We start from the raw sequence: 13,525 nt of genomic DNA, 5'->3' as shown, positions 1-13,525 counted from the left end.
TAGTGTTTATTAAAAAAATGACTATCATTCCACTTGGGACCTGTGGAAGATTCATTAGCTTATTTGTTTCAGTTGTAAAATTTGTCATATATTATTGTTTTTCTGACATGTTCTACATCCTGGAGGACCTCCTCGCTACAGATAAATTGGAATGAAAGTAAATCTAATCTAATCTAACCTAGCACATCCATTTATTTTGGAAAAATAAAAGAAATGGCTGGGAAAAAAGAAAAACAATATATTTTATTTTTTATAAAACTAGCTAATATATTTTATAAATAGAGCAAAAATATTAACAATCACTTAGATGTTATACAAATAATATAATACATAAATTACATCAATACAAAAACTGACACTGCAACTTAATTAAGTCTTGTTGCATTGGCAAGATTGTGCAATGTACTGAATTTATACTGGCAAGAACACACACATCAGGAATGAATAAATTTGTTTCTGTATTACACATAGACTTCAGAGAATCACAGTGTACACATAAGATAAAGCCATGACTGAAAAAAATCGACTTTACATGAACCTTTAATGCCTGCTCACTAAAAAGCTGATGTGTAAAAAGTTAGTTGTCCACATTTCACATATTAAATACGTCATTGCCTTGGATCTATGAGAAAGGAAATTTAATGTATAAAAATCTGTATAACTTCTGTTTCAAATTTGATGAAAAAATATTACATTAATCTTGGTAGCATTTATTATGAGATACATAAAGAAATAGTTACTTTTTACTCTTTTATTTGAAGGAAAAGGAAAGCCATGTGATGTGTGGAATTTTTGGTCCACATTCAAACATTGTAAAGTGTTTCCTGGATGGTCATCCATTAAATAGGAATAAGTGATAGTTTAATAGTAAGAAATACTTTCATGTAGGTTTACAATATATACAAAAGTACATTCATTCTTTTGATATAAAAATGTTTAAAAATACAGTCTTAGTTATTTCAGTTTGATTTATTTTACTATCAATAATATAAAATATTCCACACCCTCACAACCATATTCTTTTGTAAGTTTCAGGTATGCAGTCTCACTAGTAAGCAATGGAGGACCATGTCAACTGACAGGTGTGTTATCATTACAAGGACTAATACTGTTCTAGATATATACAGTTAAAATAGATATCTCACAGCACATTTAGTTACCTTAGAAGTGAATAAAGATTTGAAACTTGAGCTTGAAGACCTTTCACTACTTCTGTGTTGCTTCCCTAAGAAAGTGTACATACAGTGTGACTGCTCATTTATGCAACCAAGAGCATCATTGCGTTTGGTTTATATTTTTTTGTTATTTTCATTTGACATTTTAATGCACTCATCTATATTTCAATATTAATCTGATTTTAATTTTAGTTGATACATACAACTATTGTGTGATTTACTGTGCAGAGTTAAGTCTGTACAAAAATTTATTTTTAAAAATAATGACACTTTTATGAAAAGTCACTCTTACATTTCTAATTCCATCAGATGTGTTTACACAAGGAAAACTGAACCCTTGTAGACTTTTGCTACTAAGAAGTACTGTTTTATTTGGAGACTGCTACTCTGCAAACATACAAGCAACTGCACTATACAGGCACTTTGTGCTTTCTCATAACAAACCTATAGTTTTTTAACGTATGTACAAGGGCACAAAGACTTCTGAGCTGCCTCCTTGAGGACATAACACACTAGAAACTGTGTGCTATAAAATTAACTACTGGTTCTTAACATATGTTTATGCTGTGGCATGGTGCCCCTCTTAAACTTTTTCCAGACCTTCAGAAAAATAGCAGGACTGAATAACTGAATGTCACTAACTAATTAGGCAAAGACAAATGAAAGACCAGAGAGTGAAATGGGCATGACAATTGTCACTGCAACAATAATAAAGAGAAATAACCATTCTGTTTACATAACTGTCCCACTAGATGTATCATATTCCTTTTATTTTCTGACATGACGTACTTTTCCCTCAGTTATTCTTATACAGAGTGTTTTGCAGTATCTGTTATGGGTTCCTAGTGGTTGTAGAGGGGATTTGTCCATTAAGTTAAGTGACTGAACAAAATCTCCAAATCTTGATTCCTTCAAGACCGTGTTACACTTCAAGTGAAAATGACACAGGGATGGAATTTCCCAAATACAAGAGTCACTCTGTGAAACTCTCCCTCCCCCCACCACACCCCACCCCTCCATAATGTCAGAGACCTTCATAATCATTGGCTACAGTATGACGCTAAGAAAAAGTGGGAACAATCGTTTACTGTTTAGTTCTCCGATTCTAAAATGTGTGACAAAAGTAACTGTCCCACCAAGTGTGAGGCCTATAGTGTAATATGGTTTCTATATGCAAAAAAAAATCTGCCCTCATAAAAATGTATGCACAGATAACTGGACTTCTTGGAAATGTTATGAATAAAACTTCAGTTCAAAAATGGTGTAACTTGTTTAATGCTGGATGAACAAATACTTTTAACGAAGGACCATCTGACTAACCTACAGTTATGTAGGCAGAGTGCGAAGTTTTTGGACATTCTCCTTATAGGCCAGACTTGGCCCCAAGTGATTACCATGTTTCCCTGAAATTGAAGGATTCTTTTTTTGCGAAAAGCACTATGGAAATAACAGTAAATTGAAAGAGGATGCTAATGAGACATTCAGCAACTTAACAGCAACTGAGTGTGCATAAAGCTTGTGCAGCACTACAATGAATGTTTAAATTCGAATAGTGGTACATAGAAAAATAGGTAAGATACCAAAATATGATGTAAATTAATTTCTCTTTCATTGTCTTGAATAAACATTTCTCTACTTTTAGATTGACCCCTCTCACAAATACTTCTAATTTCTGAATTGTGCATTCAACAAACATTTTTATTTTCTCTTCCTCTTTACTTCTTTTTGGTTATTTGGGTTCAGTGATTCATGATTCATTGATGCAAAAACCTCACTGGAGATAGAATTTAACTGCTTGATTCCTCTGTATACTCTCCCTCCACTGCCTCCCCACCCCAACCCCCACTGGATAATAAAGGGGAGGATGAGGAAGTCTCAATTTAATAACTGTCTGAAGTAAGAAAGTGTGATATCTTTAAATAGTGAAATTTGGAAAGGGAGTCCACCCCCAAAATCTCTATCTCATATGACTGTGTACCTATCTACTGCTCCAAGGGGATACCAGTCACAAGCTAAGAACATTTCATGATAAAAGAGCTACAGTGAAATAAATTGTACACATTCCAGTTTAGTAAAGAACACAAGACATTTGTACACTGCCCACAAACTGGATCTGTGGGCATGGGTTCAGTCTCTCTTCTCGAGTAAATAAGCTGAAAGTTGACGTCTGATAGGTGTAGCACCAGAAAAAGGTGTCCTTCACAAATCACAAGCACCTTCCAGCCCACGGCACTGGCCATGTTACTGCAGTAGGAAGAGATTAGTTTCAGGACGGAGTTATGGCTGTTAACTATTTTACCAAAATAGAAGCTACTAAAGGAGCAATTCACTGTATTCACAGTTTTCATTTCTTACGGATACACCACATGTCTGGTGATAAGTGTACATCCACAGTGCACCAAGGGAAAGCCACAAACACGACACATTCAAGTGATCTGCACCACACTGCATCACTAAGGTATTAGAGGTACTTTTTTTTCTCACAGTACTTTCTGAAATGATGGTACTGCAGCAGTCTCACTATTTGCATCTAAAAGTGTGTTTGTATGCTGCAAATGTGACGACAGCTTCGGGTGCTCACACGTAGTTTTCTGGGGGAAGATTCGAGGACGAGTACGGGATCGGCGCTTGTGGCTGCTGCTGTTGCTGCTGCCGCCAGCAGGCGAGCTCCGTGGAGCCAGCAGGGACCGACGCCCCCGTGGCCGGGTCCACACCCTCGCAGTTGTTGTTCTGGCTGCGCGCTGCCTCCATCAGGCTCTCATCCTGTTGAAATGTAACCATTTTAAACATCCTATAATGTACTAATGATTCATATGTTTAATGAAGAACCCAATACACCCATATTTTTTGATTCTGTAACTGGTAATTTCAGGTTTTTTTTTTTTTCAATAATACACTGCCAGAAAAAAATCTGTACACCTATCTACAGGTTTCCAATTCACTCAATATTTCTTGGTCCAACAGTGTATATGGAGTACATGAAATGATTACATTTAAGGACATTAGCAAAAATGGTTCTTAGGTATCAGGTACCAAACCCAAGCCGAAGCATTCATATTAGTCTCTAGTGTAGCCTTCGTGGGTAGCTATGTAGACACTGACTCTTGCATTCATTCCATCACACAGATGGCAAATACTGTCCTGTTCATGTAGTTCAGTAAGAGTTGTTGGCTGGAGAGTCATACAAGTCACTTCTCGTCCCATCATATGCGCAATGTACTCAACTGGAGACAAGACTGGAGAATGTGTTGGCCGGGGAAGCTGCCACAGATCTTGCAGAGCATGATGAGTTCTATGGACAATATGCAAATGAGAATTACCCTGTTGGAACAACACATCAGTATCCCATTGCAAGAACAGCAAAAGAATGGGTCTAAAAACATTTTGCACGTACTGAATGCTGGTTAGTATCCCCTCCAGAAACACCAGAAGTGAACGAGAGTTGTAGGTTATCGCACACCAGACCGTAAGGGCTGTGGTGGGGCCAGTGTGTCTCAGACGAGTGTACTCTATGAGACAGCACTTACCAGGTCTATGTCGTATGCACAAATGACCATCACTTGCATGCAAGCAGTATCTGCTTTCGTTTCTGAAGACCACAGCATACAATTCCATCTTCTAAGTGATCATCTGAAGGCACAAGTTGAGCCGTGTACATTGATGCTGTGGTGGAAAACTGGCCCAGAGGTGTGCGTGCCAATAGTCGCACTGCTAATAACTAGTTCGCAACACTTCATGTTCACATGTCTAGGCTCATAAGCTCTCTTAGCTGTGTTGTGGTAGCTGACACTCTGCCACTGCTGCCCTTACAATATGACAATCCTGGCAGAATCTGTGCTGAGTGGACATCCATAACCTCATCTATGGGTGCAACCATTAATTCCAGCATTGTTGCACAACTGACGCAGCACATTCAGTTCGTGTGGCAGTTCTCCAAAGGACCTTCCTGCCACTTGGAAGGTCACAATTTGACCCCTTCCAAACTCACTCAGTTGGCTGTGGGAAGCATGAGTATGTCTCCGTGTCATGGTTGCCTGCTTGCTTCACATGCTTGCAACACAAGAGCCTTCTCGCTGTGAGTATTCTGTACTAAAGGGTAGACACAGATGGTGCCCTGGTGCCTATAACACTACACTATCTCTTTTTTTCTGGCAGTGTATACATTTTGAATAGACGGTTAACACTTCTGGTTAATAATTTGGGTAATTTGTTTCATTTTGAAATTACAATTTTGTAGTTAATGAGACATAATAATAATAATAATAATAACAATAATAATATCCAAGTGGTGAGCACTTCAGTGTTGTAATCAATGTAAATCCATGATGTCTGATACAAAAATAAGACAAATGACACAAAACAAAGTATGCATAATTATATTTAATGAATAATTAATGAATATATGAAGACATTTAAAAATCTCACATAAGTAAGAAATTTTGTAAAAGGAAAACAACATATGAATCATATGAAAATGATTGCACATTTGTACCAGACAGGTCAAATTTGTAAAAGAGTGTAATTTTAACAAATCTAGACAAAAATATCAAATTAATTGTCACAAGAAGTCTGTATCAAATTTTGAGAATGATGAATCTAATTCTAATAACAGATTTTACAGAGTAAGAACTACTGACTGTTGAAGATTATAAATATGATTGTGGCTGCAACTGCATAACTCATTATTTTGTTTGTATCATACATAGTATCTCCATACAGTTAGCTTTTGTAGTAAATGTTTGAACTTATATGAAGCAGAAATTTCAATGGCATCTTTAGCCTTTCGTTAAGATGCCAGGACCAAAAAGCACCTCCTCAATGAGCTAAGTATTTGTTATGAATTTACATTCAGCCACTCTGCAAAGAATTTAATTCACTAGATTAGCAGTTGCACAAATTTAGATAAATAGTGTGTGTGTGTTTGAAAGTTACATAAAATGAAAAATATGTTGAAGGCAGCAACATTACATTGTGCAGAAAAAAGTCAATACAGTTAACAGTGCCTTTTATGTACAAAAGTCATGAATAATGCTACATCTGCACTAGAGAGCAAAGTTGGAATAAAAACAGGGTGAATCATAACTAACAGCGAAAACGGGTAGAAGTATGTGATAACAGAAACAAAAACTTTCCCGTTAATTTGCAAACAAGACTGCAAATGAGCCGTTTATGAGATAAATGTGAATTTGCAGTTATGGGCATCCACTGACTTCAGTATCATTTACGTCCACATACGTACTACACAAACCACCACACAGTCCATAGTGGTGGGTATCTTGTACCACTGCTAGACATTCCCTTTCTTCTTTCACTTGTAAATGGAGCGAAGAAAGAAAAATTTCTATATGCTTTCATATGAGTCCTGATTTATCTTCTCTCCATGGTCCTTACACAAGATGTATGTTAGCAGTAGTAATACCATCCACAGTATGGTATAAAAGAAAGTCGTCTTACCTCCAGTAAACAGTTAACTAAAGAGCAAAATTCACAATAGTAACATTCAGATTGTATAGGTTAAGTCCGAAATTTGCAACTTAATGGTCTCTGTCAAATAAGGACAGAAACAATCAAATTTTTATGTGGAAGTTAGATTAGAAGTTGAGAAAAGTATTGTTGGAGCGCATGCAGAATGATGTGCCGGCAGATGCACAGTCAGCCAGGCAAGTGTGGGGTGAGTGATAGTGGTGGGGTTCGCGAGGGGAAATGCTGAGTGCTGGAGGGGTGGTGTCACTCTGAACTGAAGATCACGCTCATGTTTTTCGTAAATTTTAAGCGGAGCCCCTCCACATTGACACTTGCATGATGGTCACCCAAAAAAGTGAACTGTCATCTCTGCTTTGGTTAGTATCTAAAAGGCATTCCACTGAAAATGCAGCAGCAATTCATTTTTTCACATAACTTGTTAACCAGAGGAGTGTCATGAGTGGAGAATTTTGAGTAAAACCTACAACTTTCTTGTTGCTGTGTTAAAATTTGCTTCTTTTGCAGATTGGGATTTATACAATGTCACTTCACTAACATGTTGTGCAGATGTGATAGCGACAGAATTCTCAAACAATGGTTTAAGAAGTTTATTAAGCAAGGAAATGATGACAAGTAAGGTCAATAGCTTATAAAAAAGCACATCAACAGGACGTGTAATGTCTTCACTTATGTTGTTTCACTAGATATTGATGACCCTTAAGATTTACATTCTTTCATCAAAAAAGTCTGTAGTTTTTGAAATACCACAGCAGATAATGAATTTTGCATAATAGTCTTATGGCAAAATACTCTCCTCTTTGTGTGCTGTCATTTGCCAAAATCTCATTTCAATTTCTCAAACCACTTATCAGATACAAGGAATGTTAAGGATATTTCATTCTGGCCTTGTAGCTGATGTGTGCAATCACAAGTGAGTAAGCTACAATCACTGTTTTCTATATTGGTAACAAACTTCCACCCAGGTCTAACGAAAAATTCAATATGTTAGCTAAATTTCATATGCAGCAACATATGATGTAATATGCAGCAAACACAAAATCATAATGACCCCTATTTTTCATTATAAACTTTTTCAAACTCTGTGCACTGCCCCACTTAAATGGAAATATCGCAATAACTAAAACATTAACGGAATGATAGGCACATCATCGTGAACCTGACATACAAAACTATAAGTAAATTTTTTTAATGAATAGTTTCTGTAATATCATTTGAGGAAGACAGAAGGGCGTGCAGCTCAAATGTGTCAGTGTAGCACATCACCAATTGGCTGATTGGCTGAAAGTGCGTAAACAAGCAAACAAATGAGCTCACCCAGCACTTTGGACAAAAATTGGTCACTGCGCACTGGCCACTGTGTCCTTCATGGACTCTACCAATATTGAAAATGTTTATACAGGGTGGTCCATTTATTGTGGCCAGGCCAAATATCTCACAAAATAAGCATCAAGCGAAAAAACTACAAAGAACGAAACATGTCTAGCTTGTAGGGGGAAACCAGATGGTACTATGGTTGGCCCGCTAGATGGCACTGCCATAGGCCAAACGGATATCAACTGTGCTTTTTCAAATAGGAACCCCCATTTTTTATTACATATTCGTGTAGTACATAAAGAAATATGAATGTTTTAGTTGGACCACTTTTTTCGCTTTGTGATAGATGGCACTGTAACAGTCACAAACGTATAAGTACATGGTATCACGTAACATTCCGCCAGTGCGGACAGTATTTGCTTCATGATACATTACCCATGTTAAAATGGACCGTTTACCAATTGCGGAAAAGATCGATATCGTGTTGATGTATGGATATTGTAATCAAAGTGCCCAACAGGCATGTGCTACATATGCTGCTCGGTATCCTGGACGACATCATCCAATTGTCCGGACCGTTCGCCGGATAGTTACGTTATTTAAGGAAACAGGAAGTGTTCAGCCACATGTGAAATGCCAGCTACGACCTGCAACAAATGATGATGCCCAAGTAGGTGTTTTAGCTGCTGTTGCGACTAATCTGCACATCAGTAGCAGACAAATTGCGTGAGAATCAGGAATCTCAAAAACGTCAGTGTTGAGAATGCTACATCAACATCGATTGCACCCGTACCATATTTCTATGCACCAGGAATTGCATGGGGACTACTTTGAATGTCGTGTACAGTTCTGCCACTGGGCACAAGAGAAATTACGGGATGATGACAGATTTTTTGCACTCATTCTATTTAGTGACAAAGCGTCATTCACCAACAGCGGTAACATAAACCGGCATAATATGCACTATTGGGCAATGGAAAATCCACAATGACTGCAACAAGTGGAACATTAGTGACCTTGGCGGGTTAATGTATGGTGCTGCATTATGGGAAGGATAATTGACCCCCATTTTATCGATGGCAATCTAAATGATGCAATGCACGCTGATTTCCTACATAATGTTCTACCGATGTTACTACAAGATGTTTCACTGCACGGCAGAATGGCGATGTACTTCCAACATGATCGATGTCCGGCACATAGCTCGCGTGCGGTTGAAGCAGTATTGAATAGCATATTTCATGGCAGATGGATTGGTCATCGAAACAGCATACCATGGCCCGCGTCAAAACACCATACCATGGCCCACATGTTAACCGTATCTGACGTCCCCGGATTTCATTCTGTGGGGAAAGTTGAAGGATATTTGCTATCGTGATCCACTGACGTCTGACAACATGCGTCAGCGCATTGTCAATGCATGTGCGAACATTACGGAAGACGAACTACTCGCTGTTGAGAGGAATGTCGTTACACGTATTACCAAATGCATTGAGGTTGACCGACATCATTTTGAGCATTTATTGCATTAATTTGGTAGCGTAGATGTATCACATTGGAACAACCAAAATAAAATGTTTAAACATACCACATTCTGTATTTTAATTCAAAAAAACTACCTGTTACCAAATATTCGTCTAAAATTGTGAGCCATATGTTTGCAACTATTACAGCACCAGCTATCACAAAGTAAAAAATTTGGTCCAACTAAAACACTCATATTTCTTTACGTACTACATGAATATGTAATAAAAAATGGGGGTTTCTATTCAGAAAAATGCAGTTGATATCTGTTTGATCTATAGCAGTGCCATCTAGCAGGTCAACCATAGCGCCATCTGGTTTCCCCCTTCAAGATAGACAACTTTCATTCTTTGTCATTTTTCGTTTGATGCTTATTTCGTGAGATATTTGGCACAGTCACGATCAATGTACCACCCTGTATACATGATGTAGCTAAGACTGATGATGATGTAATTATTTCATATGATGATTATGTGGAAGATGATGTCTTGAATGAAGTACAGCACACTGATTATGAGACAAAATGTTTTATTGTCTTTAAAGATGAATATTCATCAGAGGAAAGTGAACGTATTGTATCTGGATTGTCAAAAGTAGACAAGGTTTCAACATTAAGTATAGATAGCTATTCAAAATCTATTGTATACAAACAATCTGTGTGGGAAAAATTGTTTAAATTATTTAAACAACTGTATCTTGATTGGTGGGAAAAGTATCAGAACAAATTTTGTAATCAGTTTAAAATGATTCAAAAGAACATTGTGATAATATGGTACATGATGTAATTTTGTGTGAAATGGGTGGTCCTGATGAGTAAATTTGTAATTTTGACTTGTCAGTTACAATATGTGAAAGAATAATAGCAATATGTGGAAGTAGTCATATATGTTTTGCTCAGTTCACTGTTATAATTTCACAGTAGATTTAAGTGAAAAACTAACTATAAAATGTACAACTAAGATAATGTGTATGGAACTATGGTGGAAAAGGTTCCACAGACTGAATTAAATAAAAAAGTTAAAAAACCACCACATTGATTAAAGTGTGATAAGAGGAACGACATTGATGTGCATGAATTTCTCTGCATGGGTGAATTGAAAAATTTTATGTTTTCTTTATTTAAAATTAACTTTTAATCTTTTGACATTTTATGGTTTATACTAAGATTTATGCTACACTGGTGGCTGATGATTTTTCTAGTGATTATTTATCAATTAATTTCTATGTTGTGCTTCATTCACTTAATGCTTTTGTCTATGACATCACTTTTAATGGGAAAAACGATTTGTTATGCTCATTTGATTACTGATTATGCCATGTAGTACAAAGAAACATGCTGCATCATGATGACTTAATAATTTGAAAATTGTGGTACATTTCATATTTTGACTGGATTTGAATTGGACTACTTAATGTTAGCTTTGAGATCACTTGTCATTTCAATTTTACTATAATTTATTTTCTGTAAAGCATTAGAGGGACATACACACATTATGTGTTATGTGCATGGCATATACAGAGCCTTAAAGTGCAGCAATTTTCTTATAGAGAAACGACAAAGTAGTATTAGATTTGTTTAGTAGTAGGCCTATACATCATGTCTTATTCAAAGTAATCTTGAAGATCAGACAGACACAATGACTGTAAAAGGTTTGTGAATATTTCTGACAAATCTGTAAAGAATAAATTGGAAGTTACATCAAATTTTGTCAGGCTATTATTTACAATGATCAACCCTGGACATAATCTTTTACCAATCAAGTAAGTATTCAAGTTATCTTGTTCTAACACTATCAAACTGAATATTGATTACTGATGATACATATTGGGTTTACATTACAAATAAATCACCTGCAAAGTAAAAACAGCTTATGTTTGCAAAAGTCAAATAATAATTTTTGTCTAAACAATCGAACAGTAATGTTTGATACTCCACACATTACACAATATAACAACACTTCTGGAAAAGAGTTATTGCTGCTTGACATACATATGTATGTCAGCTCTGGTTGCTCAGATGGTGAGGTAGTAGCACTAGATTTATGCCCCTCCTGCCCCACATGGCACTCTGTGCTCTGCAAGTGCTGGGTCCCAAGCTTTGCTTAAGACAAAGTAAGAACATTTCACTCAGACCCGAAAAATACAGTATAGTTGTCATTAAAGTTGAAAGAAACATATGAATTGTAGTCTAGAATAATAAATACAATGTAAAGTAATAAAATATAGCAAAAGTCATCTTCATTTAATAGTAAAATTCAGAAGAAGTTGCTCATTGTGAAAGAGATTACAGTCAAACTGATAGAGAAAATGCAACACCAAATGGTAAATCCATCAAAAGGGCTATGGCTCATGTAATCCTACAGTTTCTGCAGTCAGGCCATGAGGAAGACTTCTCAGAAAATCCTATGAAGTTCTGATCATGTCTAAAGGCAAAGAAAGGATACATACCTTCAGTTCAATCTCTTGTGGGTTAGACCGCTGTTGAAACTGAAGAGAACAGACAAAATGCTTCATTTTAACAAGTATTAATATGTGGGTATATTGGCATATGCTATATTGGCATATGTACATTTCGCTGCCAAACAGATTTACAAATGAGAGATATCAACAGTAACACCCCTTGTACTGAGAAAGAATTGAGAATATTAAAAGTGAAGAAGACACCGCAGAATCAGGCCCTTTCCTAGCTTATATTTATTGAGAATATATACCACAAGCAATAATTCTACACAACTAAAAAATTCCTGGTTACAGAAAGGGTAAACAATTGTAGATATATATCGCTGATGTCTGCTTATAGCAGGATTCTGGATCGTATTCTGAGACATTATGATGTCCCATTGTGCAATAATTTTCTTTTAAAATTAGCACACATACAAAACAAAGTCAGAGAAGAATCTACTACTGTATCACCACATGGTCACTCATTACACTGACTGGTTATACCGAGTGTGACAGAACCAATTAAGCTTTTGAGAAGTTATAAAAAAGAAATTGTGGTAGATACAGAAAGAATATTTTAAATTCAAAACCAATAGTTCATACAATTTTATATTCATTCATTGTTGAAAATAATGCCCTCAAGATGATTACCATTAACAGCAATACACTTTTGGAGAAGATCTCTGAAATTCTCAACAGTCATTTAAATATATCACGAGATATGGTGTTCACTTCTTCAATAATTTGCTCCCTTAGCTCTGGCAGAGTGTAAGGTGATGTTTAAACACCTTTTGCTTTAGGTATCCCCACAGAAAGAAGTCACAAATGCTCAAATCTGGTGACCATGCAGGCAACCCCACATCCCCCCTCAAAGAGGCCAGACATCATGGAAACATTTCCTTCACAACATTGAATGAATTTTGGGCTTTGTGAGCTGTAACCTCATCCTGTTGGAAGAACAAGTCCCCTATTCCCTCTTCTTCAATGATCTCTTCCATTCTCGGCTGCAGAAAATTTTGGAACACTGAAAGATAATGCGTGGAATGCACAGTTATGGTCACACCTTCCTCATCAAAGACATACAAGCCTATCATGCCAAATTGTGATACAGTGTACAACAATGTCAATTTAGGGGACTTTAGTGGTCTTTTATGAATAATTTGAGGGTTATTTTCAGCTAAGTACTGAAAAATTTGTTTATTCACGGTCCCACTGAGATGAAAATGTGCCTCATCACTGCTGAAGAAAGTTGCCTCTAGAGGGATCTGTGCAAGCATTTGTTCACACAGATTTCAGCAGTTGGTGTAATCTGCTGGGCTCAATTCTTGAAGCATCTTTATTGTGAAGGGATGTAAATTCAAATCAAAATGCAAAATCCTCCACAAATTGTTATCTGAAATCCCCAATGCAACAGCATGCCTTCAAGCAGAAAGTAATGGCAATTGCTCAAGTGTTGCTCTCACCAGCTACAAACTATCTGGTGTTGTGTGCGATTTGCATAGCCCACATGTCTCTCTTCTTAGTGTGCTATCAGTTTTTTCCAACTGTCAAACCCAGGGCTGAATTTTGTTTGCATTAAGAATGGC

General features: G+C 36.6%; 1 protein-coding gene across 3 annotated transcripts in view; it reads right to left on the bottom strand.

Moving 5' to 3' along the window:
- Window positions 1–224: 224 nt before the first annotated feature.
- Window positions 225–13,525, bottom strand: part of LOC126425318 (interference hedgehog) — a 602,807-nt gene continuing 589,506 nt past the window's right edge. For 2 of the 3 annotated variants that reach the window (XM_050088299.1, XM_050088300.1), the window contains exon 15: window positions 225–3,938. In XM_050088299.1, coding sequence (XP_049944256.1) covers window positions 3,753–3,938 — 186 coding nt within the window. In that variant the 3' untranslated portion in view covers window positions 225–3,752. The remainder of the gene's footprint in view (window positions 3,939–13,525) is intronic. The other variant, XM_050088301.1, reaches the window with a different exon arrangement.

Source organism: Schistocerca serialis, chromosome 10, assembly GCF_023864345.2.
Source record: "Schistocerca serialis cubense isolate TAMUIC-IGC-003099 chromosome 10, iqSchSeri2.2, whole genome shotgun sequence".
In the NCBI taxonomy this organism is placed as follows: domain Eukaryota; kingdom Metazoa; phylum Arthropoda; class Insecta; order Orthoptera; family Acrididae; genus Schistocerca; species Schistocerca serialis.
This window is presented reverse-complemented; position numbering and strand designations above follow the sequence as displayed.